General features: G+C 36.9%; 1 protein-coding gene across 1 annotated transcript in view; it reads right to left on the bottom strand.

Annotated features, from left to right (window-relative positions):
* Positions 1–3,853, bottom strand: part of LOC117305588 (protocadherin Fat 4-like) — a 40,753-nt gene extending 36,900 nt beyond the window's left edge. The window contains exon 1 of the mRNA XM_033790467.1: positions 3,827–3,853. Coding sequence (XP_033646358.1) covers positions 3,827–3,853 — 27 coding nt within the window. The remainder of the gene's footprint in view (positions 1–3,826) is intronic.
* Between the last annotated feature and the right edge of the window lie 15,631 nt (positions 3,854–19,484).

Raw genomic sequence — 19,484 nt, 5'->3', positions numbered from 1 at the left:
CCAGGGATGGGGTAAACATCATATACAACATCTACAAAAAGCCATTTGAATTAAAGTCAAAACTTCTAATAAAGCACCAGACTTGATTGATCACTTTCTAGTTCATGCATGTATAGTGCAACAATAATTACCGAATGTCCTTCTTAAAGTGTAAATGCATTAATTATTTAAAACAGATGTGTGCTATATTAATTTGAACAAATCTCAATTGGGGTCAAAGGCTATGACAAAGTCAACAAACAGTGCCCTCATCTAATCATAACATATTTAATCTTTATGGATGTGGTCAAGCTTTCCTTGTGGATGCATTACATCCCTGGTCTGGTATCTGAACTTCTAGTCATTTACATCCTATCAAAGTTTGTATATAAAGCACCCAACCTCATTTATAGAATAAGCAATCTTTTGTCAAAACCGATATACCCAATGCTATCAAATCACATGCATTCAACACCATCAGATCGGTAGTCCAAATATTCAAGTGACCACCATTGGAATCCAATGTTAATAAATGGCAATGAAGTTAATCCTATCTGATGGGTCAAGCCTTAAACTCATTAGTGTATAGCCCGTGGGTTGGTAACCAAATAACCAGTAAGAAAACACAAACTAAACAAACTAAGGATACAGTTCAATTTACAAGGAGAAACCCTGTCAAAGCTTTGTGTTTTTAAAGCTGATTGGAGAGTTTAGGTTTTGATAAAACTCCTATCAAATGAATTGGGATTTTACTAGGGAGCTATTTTCTCAACCAGAATCATACAAAGTGGTTTTTAACAATGTATTTTGGGTTTGTGGTAACACCATGTGTGTATCTACTTGCTGGGTAGATTGTGTTCTTTTGAGAACTTGTCTTGCTTTTTATTCTACTACCGCAGAGTAGATTTTTCGGAATTCGGAAGACTTCTCAGTTCTTTTGAGAACTGTCCTGCTTTTTAACTACTACCTGGGCGGAAGGTAGAAAATCGGCCGGGACTACTACTTTAGCTTTAGTGGATCGAGGGGACTTCTCATTATTTACTTCATTACCGCGGAGTGAATGCTGAATTTGGTCTCAACGTTTCAACTAGCTTGTCTCAACTAGCTTGTTCAAGTCATAATCAGGAGACTGTTTTTAACCAAATACGAAGCGTGGTCAATAACCAAAGAGATGGAACACCACAGCGAGCTATGGAAAGGAAGATGCTCAAAAGCTGAGACAAACTCTATACAACAAAGTTAAACATATCAATACATATATGTATAATGCAAACAACTTTGATCAAGGACATGACATGGACATGACACTTCGACCTTAATAGACCAAGAGACTAACCGAACGGCAACCTAGAAAAGGAAGTAAGGGGAAGAAAACAGAAGAGAAGAGAAGATGGGAGACAAAATCTAAACATACAGCAAGGAGAGAATGATAATTGCATGAGGAAGGCTTCATCCAACAATGGACAAACAAAGTCTGACGAGGCTGACTAAGAAGCGATACCTCTTAGCTTTTACATTATCTACACCAATAAACGACTTAATGCCGGTTTTTAACATTTGAGAGAAGAAGGAAAATAGACCTAAAGATTGAATATTTGCACAGCAGGTCCTGCACAGCCTCAAAGCGTTGAATACAACTTTAGTGTTGCAGTCCTTGTCTTGAAGAAAGTTCTTACATAAGATAAGATACAGCAGACAATAAGTACAATAGATCCAGTAATCTGTGCCTAAGGGGCTAAGAGATCAATCATTTACAGTTAGTCCCTATTCAAGCTTACTCATTGTGTTATAAGACTATTTCTACAGTCACAGTTTCAAACTTCTTAAGCTTAGCCTTGTAACGAATTCTTACTCTCTGATGGACAAATGTTGCAATGTTGAGATTCGGTTTGGATCTCTTACAAAATATTGACATACTATATCTCAGCAGACGAGACGCATCATCAGAGGGGCCCACTTTATGTCAACCATTTTGCTCAGTCTATTTCTACCTCCATGGTCACATGCCTAAATATGTTGAGATAAGAACCAGGTTTGGCTCTTCTGATTCAAATCCCTTTATTATTTTTTGCTTAAGAACCAAGAAGTTCCTCCTAAGTCTTACAGGCCTCATACTTCACGGAGGCAACAAAGGCGATTGCCTCCACGCCCCTTGGTCATTGCCTTGGTGCCCTTGAAATGCTCCAGTAGTAACTTTTAATGTCCTAATATGGTGCCCTTTACACAGGGAGAAAGTGCCTTGGTGCCCCCTTTCAAAAACAAAGCATACATGCCTGCCATTAGATAAAACCTGTTTTTCTAGAGTGTAAAAGGGAAATCAACTAAAATGAGAGCAACAAGTATTAGATACACCCAAGATGAAATAAGAAGGTTTGATTGAACACAGAATGGCTCATTAAGCTGCTACAATCAACCAGCAATGACTGGACATGGATTCTTAAGCCTCTACTAAAAGAAAGTACAGTAGTTCAAATAGAGTCGCTAAGGATCTCAGTATAGAAAGCTGTACTCAGAAGAACCATGTGAATACCAAAGGACTTAATCCAACATGCCAAGGAAGAATACCAAACAAAAGAAGCTTAGCTGGTGTTAGAATAGATGATCAATAAACATCCAACATGGAAGCCTGGTTACAATCAATAAACAAACTACCTCATTCAGCAATGAATATTCATAAGTTGATGCTGAACTCTGACCTAGACTGACAGTTCCTCCGTTGTATGATGTTTGATGGGTAATGACTGACATTAACATCAGTATCAACTACATGATGCCATGATGTTGGGGAACTGGAACTCTAAATATCGTTGAAACAGGAAAATTCACATTGGCGCAAATTTAGCAAGCAAATGACTCATACATCATTGATTCTGATTTGCAAGCAAATGACTCATACATCATTGATTCTGATTTGATAGTAATAGGCATTGTCAGTTCTGATCTATGCAGCAAAAGAGTTGGTTGCTGAAATGTTGTAAAGCGACAATTTAACATTTTAGCCAAGTTGTCCATCTAAGCGCTCTATCATTGCTGTGAAACAGACCCATAGCCCTGCAGAGGTGCTGGCAAGGCCTGGTGTCTATCACAATGATTGCTGGACTGCTTGATGCAAAGGATGACAAATAAAGCTGTCATAATCCCAAATAATAAACAAATCAATCCCCAGAGATTTGCACTGTTTAGTCCTAGTACAAAGCAAGATAAGTCAGACTATAGACAGGTTCACAGCAGAAAGATCATGGAACAAACCCTCTCGGTAATAAACATGTCTGTATGTCCACATTAACAGAGCTCACCAGGAACAAATAAACTGGCACAGTTTACAGCGAATCCTTCATACCATGCAGGAATACATGGAGGAATTTATTCCTCAATGTTTATACTAACGTACTCTTTCATTAACATATTTATTCTACTTTCTTCTTTATTAGGGAGGGTGTTCAGTCATCAGACTTAAGACACCATCTTTACAGGCAACTTGGGTTTTGGCTTTGAGCTGCGTTCCACCTATCCTAAGCAGCTAAGTTGTTCACCGATCAATCACGCAATCAATGAATTTGATATAAAACTGCTGCGCTGTGTTTATGCGTAGTGCGTAGTCATGTGTTCAACTTACCATTGCGTGATGTTAAGTGGGAACTATATCTACTATGTGTGATTATTCATTATTCATGCATAATCACAGATTACATAGTCCCCAATAATATCACTCAACATACTAACTCTTTCACTGGATATTATATTTAAATGAATATTTTGTTTGTCGTTTTAGGGTGGGTGGTACAATGGTCTACTAATACAACCCCTGGTACATTTCAACCATCAGCAATCCATCCTATACATTTACTGTCATCATCTCAGTCACACTCCGCATGATCGCCTTTCATTATCAATATTAATATTTGTCAACAGTTTGAATGCATTTCTCCATGCGACATAAAAACTCTATATTGTATAGTGATGTTGTGTTGTGTGTTTGGATCAACCTAGGAACACACAGGACTATTTGGTAGAGAGAGAACTACCCAAAGCCAATGACCCAGCACGTCTTTTGTCCAAGTTCATTTACCTATATTTGCACTTCAGATTGCATTGTTGTCAATGACAAATACATGTATCATATGAAATATTTCCAAAGCAAACAAATGATCCGAGTCTGTGAGATTGAGTCTCTGACCATGCCAAAGGGTTTTTTCATTAATACACATTATTTCTATTGACAATTGTGGATTTTATGTTGATAGTCGAGGTTTTCATGGACAATACTTGAAACTGTTGATCGCTGTAGTCGATTCAAACAAGAATTTGTATCTGCCTGGCAATCGGCTAACGTTAATATCAGATATGTTGACTTAAATAATGACTTTCGTGCAGTTTTTGTTGAGCACTTAAAGTGTATTTGGCAGAAATTTATGAAAAAAAAAACAAGTAACCAAGCAAAATTAATATTTGGTTTGGGGTAACACCATGTGTGTTTCTACTTGCTAGGAAGATTATGTTCTTTTGAGAACTTGTCTTGCTTTATATTCTACTCCCGCAGAGTAGATTTTTGAAAGTCGGGAGACTTCTCAGCTCTGAAAAGAACTGTCCTGCTTGGTAACTACTGCCTGGGCGAAAGGTAGAAAATCGGCCAGGACTACTACTTTAGCTTTGGTGGATCCAGAGGACTTCTCGTTATTAACTTCACTACAGTGGAAAGCTGTGTTTTCGCTGACAAATGAACTTAACTTTGCCTACAGAATATATTTATTTGATTAATCTGTTTCTTTGTTTCTGTAATGGTGCCCAAAATGCCCAGTTTGCAAGCTGATGTATGAAGGAATCCATCTCATCAAAGTTTGTAGTACATAGTAAATGATAAGAGAGAGGTATACCATTACTACAGCAGAGATATGCACAGACTTACATCAATATTGCTTGTTCACCTGTAAATTATCAGATAATATAAGCACTCAAACCATGTCTGGCTAAGTGGCTTTCTATGTTATCAAGAATCAAGATAGTAAGCGGATTAAACAAAGGATGGTTAGCGTAGGTGTGTAAGTTTGTTTGATCTTACAATCACTACACACAAATGTTGACACTCAAAATAATAATCTGATTAAATAATATCAAAGGGTCAGTCCATGAGTTTGTTTAACGAATAAGTATCAAATGAAATATGCTGTCATGGGATTTCATAGGAAACTCGAACCGCTAGCTGAAAATGACTTTATAATTCCTAGCCTTAATTAATGGCTCTTAAGGCCTGGTGTGTCCTTCCTCTGTTGGTTTAACTTCAATAAGTATCCATGTACATGATCATGAACTGTGTCTCTAGTGCAGGAATCAATAGAGCCAGAGGCATTGGAATTCTCAACCACTGACATCATTATTTCCATACAGGTGCCTTGCCTCCTCAGCAACCCCCCCCCCCCCCCCCCCTCCCTTTGTTCTGGAGAAAACTTCATCCAAAGTATCTAATAAGCATTTTAAAACGTCCTCTATTACTGTTCAAGTATTAGTTTAACTAAAAGAGGTTTGCGGCTGGTAGCACCATGTGAATATCTCTTTGAGTAGTGTTGATTCTTAAAAGAACCGATGGTAAGCAACTCTAATCAGACCCAACGCTGGTTAGTTCAGAACCAACACTTCTCAAAGAGATATTCACATTCCTCTATGCTCCACCATGCAATGTTTCAAATCCTACTTAAGTATTTGTTTGATACATGTACTGACAACAGCAAAATGTCTTGTTTAATCTAGGAAATTAAAATGGATTTCATGACTCAAAAGCATGTCCTGTTTAACGATAATCTGTGTATTTTACATGTTAGGGCTAGTTTGTACAATGAGCCAAGTATACCAGTACATGTACTGGTAGGTGGTATGGTGGTATACAAGACCCAGGCAGAGGTCACCGTTAACTGACCTTTAGTCCAAGGTTAGGAAAATCATTAAAAATTCTATATCTGTCACTGATAGACTCGTCTACAGATACCAAGACAAAGCAGAATAAACATCACATCTAAGAAAAGCTAAAAACAACCCATTAAAGCTTGAAATTGTTGATATACAAAATAAGAGAAAACCACAACCTTGCGATAAAGCTACTTCCTCTACTCTTAGATTCTGTCCTCAAGCAGAAATCACACTTCAAATATAATGTATTCGGCTTTGGTGACAGATCAAAAGGTAATATGAAGTATTGGTTGATTTGTATTATTGATTGTGTTATTGGTGACTGAGGTCAAAACGTAATCATTTTATGATTGAGAACCATGAGATGTGTGAAGCAAGGATTCTAGGACCAGGGGAATAATAACAACTAAATACACTGATTGAATCTCACACTTGCTTTAAATTCATGTCATTTCCAACTATTTAGTTCATTGTCCCAGAAGGTGAACCACCAACTAAGAGCGCACCAAATTGTTAAAATCCTTGTCAAACATAAAAACTCCTCACAAACTATGGCTAAGGATACCAACATGTTTGGATTAGTGCAAGAAATAGTTTATGTGTGTTTATCTACATGCCAGGTTGATTAAGTTATTTTGAGAACTTGACTTGCTTTATATTCTACTACCACTGAGTAGATTTTCGGAATTCATGAGACTTTTAGGTAAGCTGAAAATGTCTGTCCAGCTTTATTAACCTGGGCGGCAGGTAGAAAATCGGCCAGGACGACTACTTTAGCTTAAGTGGATCGAGGGGACTCCTCGTTATAAGGTCTTGATTCTAACCAGGTACGTTAGAATGAATAGCATCTAATTGCCACTAAGAAGACTTTAGTTGTGTTAATGGGTAATGTTAATACCACTAACAATAACCTTGTACCAGAAAGAATTCAGCAAGGATTAGAATTCATTAAACCAAACAACAGATCTAATCCCAGCAATTGAAGATGGTTTCAGACCAACCAGCATTAATCACCACTTCAAAATGGAGAAAACTACAGGCAAAAAGTGCACATCAGGAAAGTTCTTTATAGCGTAATAGGTAATTGGAATGTGAGAATAAAAGTGTATAGATTACAGTGGAGGGGTTGGTTGTAAGTTCAGAGATGGTAGATGTTGTTGTGGTCATTGGGGTAGCAGCCTGTGGAGAAACCCTCTTCTAAACACAATAGACTGTGTACTGTAGACTCCATGTCTTTAATCTAAAGAACTCAATAGAGATCTCTAGAATGACTTCCGTACTCCTCACACAACACACAGACCAATTTAGGCCATTTTTAGGTGCATGTGACTTGCTAAATTACCATTTTCAGGTGCGCCCCTTTGTTAGGCAAGAGTGGTTAAATGACCAAAACTATTCAGTCTAATACAATTACTGCTGGATGATACATTGGGGTTTGCTGGTTTGGTTGGTAGCAAGCATTTGGGCAGGTCTTTCATGGAAACAGTGGTTAGACCACTGTTAGACCATAGAGCAAGGAGCATAGATATGTCATGTACAACATGATCAGTAAACCACTGCTGCGATCAAGATCTAATTTGAAACAAATATTGATGAAACATTTCATTTCAACAATATGACAGTACATTTCTAATGAACAATAGTAATGTTCATACTTCATTAATATACTTAAAAGGAATCCTATAATCAATAAAGGAGCAGTCGGGTGATCAAACAATTCATTACAGTAGAATTGTTATGTGCTTAACCATCATTTATCCTAGACTTGAGTGACCCTTTAAGGTTGATGACCCTACTTCACCACAAGGAGTAATTCCGCTGCTGATATTACATTGCCCTTTGGGTATTCAAATACCAGCCGCTCAAGTTCCCCACAAGACTTTCAAACCATAATCATTTAATTAGTCATTTGCTGTGGCTAATTCCTTCCGTTAAATATTCAAGGTATAAGTAACAGGAAGGATTTCAAAAAGGAAATCTCACAATTGATTCAGAAAGTGATTGTAGGAAAGTCCTTTGAATTGTTATTTGTTGAAACTAAGCCTAAAATCAATCCCCCTCCCCCACTTTGAATTAAATGCCCAAATACTTTGAAACACAATCTTTTGGGGTATATCAATATGAAAGCATGAACATTTAATAGCTTACTTTATTTTACTCATAAAAACTGGATATGAATCCAGAAATTCCAATTCTATCGAGTCTTAATGGACAATATAAAATGAAACAAACTTTTTTTGCCAAGCTTTTTTCTACTTCTTGTTTGTGGCACAAAGAAGCAGTACCCTCCCCAAATTCCACAACAAGTTCCAGGGCTAATACGTAAACATCTTAAAGTGAAGAACGTCAATTCAGAATTTAGTTGTTTAGATTGTCAAATTATATTTGGGGAAGAAGTACTCAGACAAAATGTTACTCACATATCAACTTTAGTTACAAACACGCACTTTTGAAATAAAATAGTGCACTGTCGGAGGCAAACTTGTTTGTCCTATCCAGGTAGGGGGAGCTAATGACCGGCTCAATTCAATAGCAATTGATTCAAAGTTGGACATCATTAAAACAAGTTTCCAGATAAAGTCGTTCTTGAGAATCGTTAATCTCTCCACATTCTAGTCTTGATATGAATTTCTTTCTTTCTTGGACAGCTTTCTGATCTTTAGGCAGCTTATTGTGACCCCCCAAACACACATTAAACCCTTATCCTTTTCAAGACTTCCTCGTCTGAATATTGCAAGATAAACGCATCATCTGCACCACTTGCTACAGTTTGTACAAAGTTGCAACAGTGTCTAACCATCTAATTTATACAACTTCTTCTTCCCATGGAACCAACGATCGAAACCTTGGGTAGGGATTTGTGGTCTGTAAGAAGTTTGGATCAGAGAGATGACCCGATAGTAACAGTGCTGTCCAATATGAACTAAATGGCTTGTGAAGGCTCTGTTGTATTAACGAGGTCACATGGGCGATGGGCGATTCTAAAAAGACAGATACTCTATGTTGAAGGTACTATGTATTATGTGCATAGGTAGCTGACGAGGTATGGGGTCTACGGGATGCACAACAGATTGGAATACAGCTGTGGATTAAGAGTCAGGCTTTGTGTTTCTATACAGATCCATCAATGATGTAAAGGTCTACAACGGACAAATATCTGGACTCAATATTGGGGCTGATCCACATATGGGCTGAACATATAGCTGAACATCTGGGCTGAACATTGGGGATGACCAATAAAACATATGGGCTGAACATTGGGGATGACCAATAAAACATCTGGGCTGAACATTTCTTAACAGAGAAAAAGTCTCCCCATGTCTTTGACTGCTCCTTCGCAATTCCTATTTATTAATCCAAGCAATATTTTGTTCAATGGAAGATTACTAACACAGGGTTTGAGAAATATAATTTCCTCCATAGGGAAGAGTGAAAGTTTAACCTTTTAATCAACCTGGGACTGTTAGACTAAAAGAAAAACATGTCTGGCGGTACAACATCCTTATCTCGGAACAAAATACAGAAAGCTAAAATAATACAAATTAGAGCTTTGTTCCTGTTCTAGAAATACTTTTCCCACCTGTGTTGAGTTCATATTGTTCCAGTAAAGCTAGGGTTGTGAAAAGCTAGGGTTCTAAAAAACATGAAACTGTATAGGCCAACGATTGGCTCCATACTTCTATACTGGCAGTGTAGAACTACCGGAAGGATATAGTAGCATTAGTGGGTTAATAACTTCCACAATGGTAATGCCAAGGGTCTCCAAGCCACAGAAAAAAAAGTACTTTCAAACGGGTAAGTCTCAATTCAAACTGGTAAGTCTCATGCAAACAGACTCAAAGCAGGACCCAATGTTTGCATTCAAACCTAGAACCAAAGTTTGCATTCAAAGATGGAACCAAAGTTTACATGTATTCAAAGCTGGAACCAAAATTTGCATCCGCAGCAAGAACCAAGGTTTGCATTCAAAGCTGACACCAAAGTTTGTATTCAAGACAGGAACCAAAATTACTTAATATTCAAAATAATTAATATTCATGAACTAAATGCAGTCACAAATTTGAAAGTATTTGGGGCAAAACTTTTTTAGAACAAAGTTATGTTGTTTTATAATAGTCTTATGTGCATAATTATTGTCAATTAGCCCAACCCTTTAGATCAGGGCAATGCACCCTTCCATATTCCTGCTGATTTTATTGCTTTGTGAGTCAATATCCTCATTTTACTGAAACTTTATACATCCATTCTGACCTAATGTTGAGTTCATACACCTCTATAAATCCTACAATGTTTATGTCGACTGTAAATGTAGGCTAGATACATGAATCATTACAGACTGCCGTATTAAACTGTGGAACTAGTAATTTCAAAACAACCAAAACTAATTGGATCAGAGGCCTCCATACCTAATGTCACAAAGTCAGTCTATCAATTGTTTATTTTGAAATTTCTGTGATTTATCTGACAAACTTGTTCCTTTTCAACTAGTAAGTAATAACACTCATTTCTCCTTAAATTAAACAATGACTTGTTCCTTCACTTCAGAAACGATTAGAAAAGAGTGCAACACTTTATAATATAATGGCGATTCATCATCCATTCTATTTATTTTGAAATATACAACAATCAATGGAATCTCGTCTCGTTCCCATCAAATTGAAATATATATTGACAGAGAAAAACACCAAAGAAATTGCCTTACAATATAAAGCAATATAAACACAACGCCCAGTGCATGCTTCATTACATGTCATAACACTAGGCTCCTTACAGGTCACTTTCACATACTGTTTTGTTTACCGTTTTCATTATTTTCACTTCGCTTGAGTTGTTTAGAGAACAAAAGCTTGTTCAATAAACCATGCAACTTCCCTTGAATCCCACAGATAGGAAACTGTACGTAAAGAACGCTCCACTAACAACATGCAGTTATTTGGATTGAATATTACAGGAGTAATGCAACTCAAAATGCATCCCACTTTTTATGAACGGCCATTTTGTATTCACCAACACAAAGACCAGTGATTAAATTTCCTGCATTTTACAAAGACTTCAAAATTCCACACAAAATTCTAAAGATTGTTCGCTTTAGAGTAAACATCAGCTCTATTTGTGCTTCGTTTTGACCCTAAAAACTACTCCTTGTAGCGACCAAGGGAATCGGATCAGAATGCCTGAAAGGATTTTAGAAACACTTGCGAGGAAATTGTGCCACGAGGATTTCAAATGCTTGAAATGGTGGTGTTTTCTCTTGATCTAATTGCCTACAGCAATAAGGTCTACACACAATGCTCACGTTCTAAGCAGTCTTTGTTTCCAATACAAGTAGTACTTAGTAATGGCAACTAAGTCAATGCTTGTATACTGCAGGCTGTAGGTTCTATTCTACTCAGTTTATGTCTTGAGGCAAAATGGCTGCTTTCTTTCCTTTTGACATTTGTAGACTAGTAACTGCTATATGGAGGGTAATCAGGCTTCGTATCTCCCTTGTGTTAGCGACATTGCTGTGTAGATTCTAATGATTAGAGTTCATGTAAAAGGTGAACATATTAAACATAATATTACAACTAGTGAAATATGTGATAAAATCTGACAATATTTGTATCATATTACACTTGCAACTAATGATAAACAGTCCCACAGGGAGTTGACTACATGGTCATACTTGTCTTTTAAAGGTAAGGTCATACTAATAATGATCCCGAACAAAATTTATATCCAAACGCTTACTTGTTATCAAAATAGTTCGGGTAGTTTTTCCATCTGAAATAAATAATTAAGCATTATCCGAGATCAGATTCTGGCATGAATCGTTTTTCAGATTCCTGAGAGTTGGTGCCCATTCATGAATGCTGTGGCGAGAGATGCAGTTGGTACCCGCTGTCAACTCATTCAACATGGATGGATTCAATGTTCCACGCAAACTACTGTGATATTTGTTTGGTGATTTATTCCAACAAGTAGCATTTTTTAGGATTTACAGCTGAAACGTTCACATGCCACATTTATTGAATATTTATTGTTAATGTTTGGATTACTTGTTTTAATCTTCATATACCGAGAAAAACACTTCACATGCAGTAAACAAATACACAGTCAACACATGAACCAAACCCATAACGTGGAATTTATTTCTAAGCAATACATTAATTTGACAATTTTGTCAAATTTTATCCAGATGCCAATGCAGACTTAATGGTGACCTCTGCATTAGACCCCCTCTCAACACCAGTCTTTGGTAAATCCAATGTAATCAGTTTAATCTAATCCCAGTATTAACTAGTCATAAGGAACTCTTTACTGTGTCTTGAGAGCAAAGGACGGACTCTAGATCCTTTAGGTTGGTGTATGATGATTGACACAGATGGACATTATAAAAGCATGTCTGTAGTTTCATACAAAGGATCTTAAATTTATTATTAGTTGCCGAGTGCTCAACATATTCAGCTCAGGTCAAAATTCATGGATAACAAAATTTAGAGTTGACAACAAAAAGGGTGGGTTTACTGGGTTGACGATGTTTTTATTTTCTAGGACAGGAAAAATACTTGATAATGTAACAACAAACCATGCACTTGTTTGCAAAAACCACCTTGCAGGAAACCTCAAACACAAGAAATATTTAAAAACCTAGCTCTGTTCTATTCAATGTGAATATAGGGAACTTTGCGACCTGCACTCTACACAAAACCATTATTATAAAGCATTTTTAAAACCACAGAATTCCATATTTTGCAGCCGGTATTGAATACATGACCTTGAGAAACCCAGCATGGTAATGACATGCAGACAAGAGGGTTGTAGTTCAACCAGACAGACCGCATTACGATTTCTAGTTTTTTTGTCCTGTGGGGTTTTCAAATAGTAGAGTACGAATGGGATTAGCAATGACCTGTGAATTAATTTCTTGTTATTCTGGGTATATTCATGGCGCCTGCAGCATGCGTAACACACAATCCTATACGCAATCTTACTTCATATTATAATGTGTGGTTTTTAAATCAGATAAAAGGGAGGCTATTTTCATAAAACAAATATTGAATAAGTTTCTCAATAAACTACAGGAAGTATTAGCTGATAATGCTGACCAAATTGGTCTCCAGAATTTAAAAGCAGTTTTATGAAATTGAGCCTAGTCTTATAAATTCATCCAACTCAACAATGATAAATAATTCAGCATTGGTTACCGTTGATATTACGAGTATAATAGCATTGTAAATTTGTTTTAAATAAATACCATTGATTAGAAAATCATGCAACAAAGAAATCCAAGCTTTATTTTCTCCGTCTCCTTCCGCTCCGACACGGGACTAAAACCAGTGTTGCATGCAGGGCCTATATTTACAAGGTAACGTTTTATAACTTTCTCAATAACTTCAGAGAGCAATTTTTGTAATTTTTGATGAAGTAGAAACCTGCTATTGTTGTAACTCAATTAGTTACAAGGTGAGTTTCACCTGAATAAACTGATTATGTAAACTGCAGTTCTAACTGAACAGAAATGCTTTCAGTTTCTTCTGATTATTCCATTCAATTTTGTTTTACTGATTTGGATGACTGATCTTGCTTCCGTTCTAAAGCAATTAAAGGCAGGAAATGAACCACTAATTATCGTATTTATCGTTGTTGTTTACTTTTAAGAGCAAGAGATGGTACTTTGTTAAATGAAGAGGCATTTTAAAATGTTCCATGTTTTTATGCTATTTCATTGATCATGGGTTGAAAGTAACTTTCTTTGTTGGTTTGATCAAATCGTCAAGTTTAAGTTGTTAAGTTTCCTATTTAATGTTTGGACACGCCTACTGGCGTGACAGTTCACCTGTATGTCATTATTACATGTACAAATTCATCCCAATATTGTACACCATGCATCATAACAGGTTATCAAATACACCCCTAATACCCAACAGTCAGGAAACTCAGCAATATCAAGTCTCCTGTACCTATTTTAAAGTATTTCCCAACAGAATAAATCACTACATTCATACACAACTCATTGGCAAAATATTGACAGGGATTTGAGAAGCTAGTACTAAGCTGTGGTCCCATTGGACTTTTTCTTCCTCGACCATCCAGAAAGTTACCGTGACTGGCTTTGGTGTAATCCTAACAGGCATTCCTACCTGGACTTAAATTCTGGGTCGTTTGCATAGCATTTTACAGCGCGGGAGCTGTTCCAATTGAACTTTTTTAGTGCCCCATTTAAATTACCGTTGCTGCGAGGAAGTCTTCTGCGATCACTTTCAGCCTGTTAGATTTACATTACGGTCGCAGTAAGATGACAGGGAAAGCAGTTTACTATGCGTCCCAATTTCTACAGAAAGCCGCGATACTGGGAAAACAGCTTAGGAAGAACATGGAGGAATGGGTAGAACATGATCTTGAAGAACATGAGCTAGACATGTCACATCTAAGTCTATCACTCCAAGTCTATCACTCTAATGTAACAGCAGGACTTCTCTTTGATTAATTGACTCTCAAACAAAACAGCTCATTATTGTCTATCTACACATTCTCTTGTGTCTTTAGTATACTTAACAATCACTCAAATTCACATTAGCACCTCGCATATCAGTATACAAGGGCACAGTTTGTGGTCACACTTCCTTTCTGCAATAATTTATCACCTGTGGACATTTTAGATATAACACTCATGTGGTGTTAATTAAACCACATGGTCCATGATTAACCAGGGAAAGATGGGCTATTTGGACAGAAAATAAGCTTCTGCCAAGAAAACATCAACTTTGTGTCACTTTTAGGAAAGCTGAAAGGTTACAATAAACAAACACGTGTCAAGTCTTTATGCGATTGATTTGTTAGAAACAAGTGCCTTGTTTGAGTATTCCCCAATTCTGAATCTGTCTCTAGAACCACTTTCATATCTGGAGTACTCTAATGACCAAAATATTTCAGGAATAACATACAATACAAAATACATCATGAATAGTTAAAACAACGTTTCATACTCGCTAACATAAATTTATACCATTGGTTAAAAATCATGAAGGTAAGAGGTGATAGGTTGGGCCATGGACTTTTAACTGGATCTCTACAGAAATGTATTCAATACTAAATAATTTTCAGTCATAAAAAATATTCATCTTTTCTGTGGAAGCATTCCAATCTAATGGGACAAGAAAATAACTCGTTGTTTTGGACAACAACTTTCACAACTGTTCGAAACATCACTTTTGCATACCTCGACTGTAATAAATAGTTGTTCCCCTAAAGACCAAATGAAACACGTTGTATGGGGTAGCAGTTATATACTAAAAGCTTTATGAGGCACTTGAATACCAGCAACTTTGTTCAAAACAGGTCCTTTGGTATCCAGAAGGAGCAGGTGAAGATTTATACAATTTTGACTGTTGTTCACAAACCACGTAACACCTTTTTCATGACAAGTGTGCAAACTTTGAAGAGACAAGAAGTTGTATTCTTCTATCAGGGTCAGGAACAATAGCACCTGTCTATGGTTTATTCTTATGTTGATAAGTCAGGGAACCATCATGTTACTTCCACACTACACCTCTTCACACATGAAGCGTTGATGGGAGTTTCATTACAATCATTCTGTTTCTTTACCGATGGACAGTGCAAGTCACAGCGTATTTGAACATTAGGACCCACCAGAGTGTGTGAGTTTGTTTCCTTCACATAAATATGAGACCAAAATGGTCGAAGAAATGTTTTAATATACGTGAGATTTGCATGGTTTAAGAGCAAATGCAGGATGGTGACTGTAAACAAACAGCATTATGCAAAATATACACTGCTCTCAAATTGATGATTGAAGCCAAAATCGGAGCCCGAGCTGAGGTTTAGGAAAAGACCCAGCCTGCATTGCTTCAAAATAATCACACCATGATGGTTACCTGTGTTGCTGGGACTCAGAATTCAGCCAAAGTCCTTCAAACATGATTTGTTCCCATTTAACAAACATTGAAAACAGAAGTCTCTGAACAGGGAAATATCAGAGAGCTCCCATGGGGTTGGCCAATTATTCCAACAGTAACACATCCTCAATAATTACATAACAAAGAACAGTCATGTCTTCCAAGGTAAGAATGGCGCCCTCCTGCCCTTCCAAGCAGTTAAATATGTCAAAAAATTGCAATTATTAGGTTATTAATCAGAATGCATTAAGGTGTAAGACCTTGGGTTAGTCATGTCCCTTGTCCCATTAGGGAAGAAAATGATTTTAGCATCTTGAAACAGATGAGATTTATTTCTAAGATGGTGAGTAAAGAAAACAATGGTAGAGAGTGGAATGCTGGAAAAGGATGGAAAGTCACACTCCGGCTATAACTGAGTAGAAAAATAGGGCAGTAAAATACATGTTGTTGTTACACTAATGGTTATATCAGGTTTTGGATCAATACTTAATGGTTGGGAAGATGGTGATGAGGCTTGTTAAGAGGAACTAAGCTGCAAAGTAAGGTTTCTATTTGTTTGTACTGTTATCATGTAATAAAGCACATAGGAAACTGCCCAGGTGAACTGTAAGTAATTTTGCATTGAAAAAAGCACTAGAGTGGGATTTGAGTCTGCATCCTACGAATTAACTTGCCAGTGCTTCACCAACTGAGCTATCTAGCCCCAATGCTGGCAGTCTCCCTAGATGGTAGAGCGCTGGCATATAGTGTCCTCATGTTCAATTTATTTTAACTTGTAGAGAAATGAAAAATGTTACAGCTGGGGCAAGTTATGCAAAGTTTGTTACAAAGTTTCCTCTTCTACATCCTTCATATGTATCCAATGGCATGGAAATGCCTTGATGAATCTATCTCAGGTTCCAGCAGACAGACTGCCTTCCTCTTCTAATGTTCCATGGTTACTATTTCTAACAAATCAAATCGACAAAGAAGACCCTTACAAATTGCTTGGAAATAAAAATTACCAGGGAGTGGTTTACGTACTAGGTTATCTTCTTTTGTTACAATTAAAGCTGGGTAAGCTGGGTCTCATACTTTTATCAACAGAACAGATCTTTTGCTGTACACTACGTGTAAACGATACGTTGTTCATTTACTTTTTCTGAATGCAGGAAATTTCTGATATTGATCGGTCTAAAAATTTGGCCAAACAGAAGAATAATAGATTATACAAACATACTTGAGAAATGTGTGTCACTGTTATTTCCTCTTGTTGTTTGATCTGTTACAAGTGGCTCCATTAAGTCCAAGTAAAGATAAAGGAATATTGGTGACCATCAATACTGGTCAATCTCTTTCAAATATTAACTCAAAACTATTGTTTGACTTTTAAAAAGCTCATAATTATTGTCAAAAGTTTATCATAACATTGTGTCATGAAGCTATTTATAATACAATTTGTTTTGGGTAATGTTTTTTTAAAGGCGAATGCTCAACAACTCAAAAATTTGTTTTGAACATTACAAGTTATGTTGGTTAAGGAATTATCAGCAAGAAGTGTTACAATCTTTTTGTGCTAAGCACATTTCACGACAAGCATCAAATATTTGCATTACATGTGTCACTGTCAGTGCATACTTAGGTAACTAAGTTAGGTAAGTGCAGAAATTTAGTGCTAGATATGCATTGTCACCAAAAACAATGTTCCGGACATTGAGAACTGATCAATCAGAGAAATAGAAATATACCCAAAATCTATGGCACTGATAACCTGAAGCAGGGTATTACTATTCATGAGAATGTCAGCTAAAAATTCCAGGATTTAGAGGAAATAATGAAGAAGATGGTGCACTACCTGAATGACTGCCAATTCCAACCCCCCCCCCCCCTGGTGATTAGACCCAAGAGATCCATAAAGTCCGGACCAGGTGCCTATTAAAGTTTACCGCATTTTAGTATATTTTCGAATGGTTGTGTTTTCAGACCAGACTTCTGTTTTAAATAAGACCATGGTATGCAAAGTTAACTGCGTAGCAGCTGAGTTGGTGGTACTTTTATATCACTTTGTATACTGAAAAGAATGTACTTCGTCGCTCAGGTCTAGTTGCAATACATAATTGTTTGAGAGGTCAAAGGGAGTGTTGAACTTTATTGTGATTGTTGCAGCAAAACTTTTTGCCATACGCGTAGGCCCTACAAGAACAATAATGACTTTACCTTTAAGCAAATTCTAGGTCCCTTCATCACAAGACTCAAAGAATCGCACTTGTTGTACATATTCTTTACTTTGATCAGCAGACTGTAAAAGCATGTGTATGAGAAAGGACTAACTTTACCCATCAACCCATCCCTCCCCAGACATCAACTGGTCCAAGGACCCCCATCAAACCAACAGGCAGTTTGACATGTGGCTAGTAAAGTCTGCATTTACACAGTTTTATGCAGATAGCCTTCGGGAAAGCTTTTCAAAAGCCCCCTCCATATGTTCATCCGGAAAAACATTAAAATGAAACATTCCTCTCCCCAGGCCTTTTAAGTCCAAACTAAATCCCCAGGGAAGAATACTTTTTGCTTCTCTTAGCGACCTTCCATTTTCTTCCTTCATCCCCAACCTATCAACCTTTCTGACCCCTTTTCTTTATAAGAAAACCTCCCACAACACCCCCAACCTTAAATAAAACTAGTCAATTTCACACCTCACAGGAGCACCCCATACAGTCCAACAGGTTAATAGAAAGACCCGATGTTCTTAATCCCTTAAACCGATCAGTTTGGTTTGAGATTTGAGATTTAGGCAGACTAATTGAAGTACTTGGTTGTATTGTAAGACAGGTGTAAAGAGAGTAAATCTTCCAAATGGATCAAGTAATCAAGCAAAACTTGATTTCTTTTCATATGGTGAGAAGTTTGTTTCATTGAAGTATCTAAGACAATATTGATCATGGACAGGAAGCTGCAAATCCTTAATCTTAAGATTAATCACAATCTTAAGATTAATCACACCTTCTTAGGACCACAGGGGTGATAGATTTTGAATTGGTTGAGCCATAGTTGAGCTGCGGCACCCAGACTATTCTCAATAGTGTCTGAAGAGAGGTTCTAATTATAGTCCCCATGCTCATGATAACCTTAAACATTTATTCTTCACTGACATCACAAATGTCTAGGTTTAAGTTGTTGGTATTTTTGTTTTCCTTTTGCATTGGGACAAATTTCACAGCTTATTACATCCAATTTAAAAGCATCTGTTTCTTTAAAAACCTTGACAGATTTGGTTTAGAAGTAAATGGATTTTTGGGAAATTGAATAGCCTTAATGTCGGCATTTAAGTACCTTTTAATCGTGTAATCGTTAATCTTTCCTAGCTAATTGTTCCAAGGTATTTTGAATTAAAACTACATGAAGCTCATTTACTATTTTTGTCAAAATCTGATCCAACTTTCCAATCTTTACCCCATGGTTATTTGTTGTCTTATGTCGACTCTAATGAAGGCCAGAATGTAACTGAGGAATCAGAACCAGCTGTGTATGAATTGCCGTCGGTGGTTTTACTGTTTTAGTTATCTCAGGCAAGGCTAAACTTGTTGATGTTCTCGGCTTAATTTACTATAAAAGTAAATCAAAACTTTCAAGACGTATATGTCTCAAAGTATGTCGGCAATTTTTGTAAAGTAAGTAAAGCCAAAATTTGTAGCAAATAAAACAAATTTCATAGAACTCTTGGGG

The sequence above is a fragment of the Asterias rubens genome (genome assembly GCF_902459465.1).
Source record: "Asterias rubens chromosome 8 unlocalized genomic scaffold, eAstRub1.3 super_scaffold_89, whole genome shotgun sequence".
NCBI lineage: Eukaryota > Metazoa > Echinodermata > Asteroidea > Forcipulatida > Asteriidae > Asterias > Asterias rubens.
This window is presented reverse-complemented; position numbering and strand designations above follow the sequence as displayed.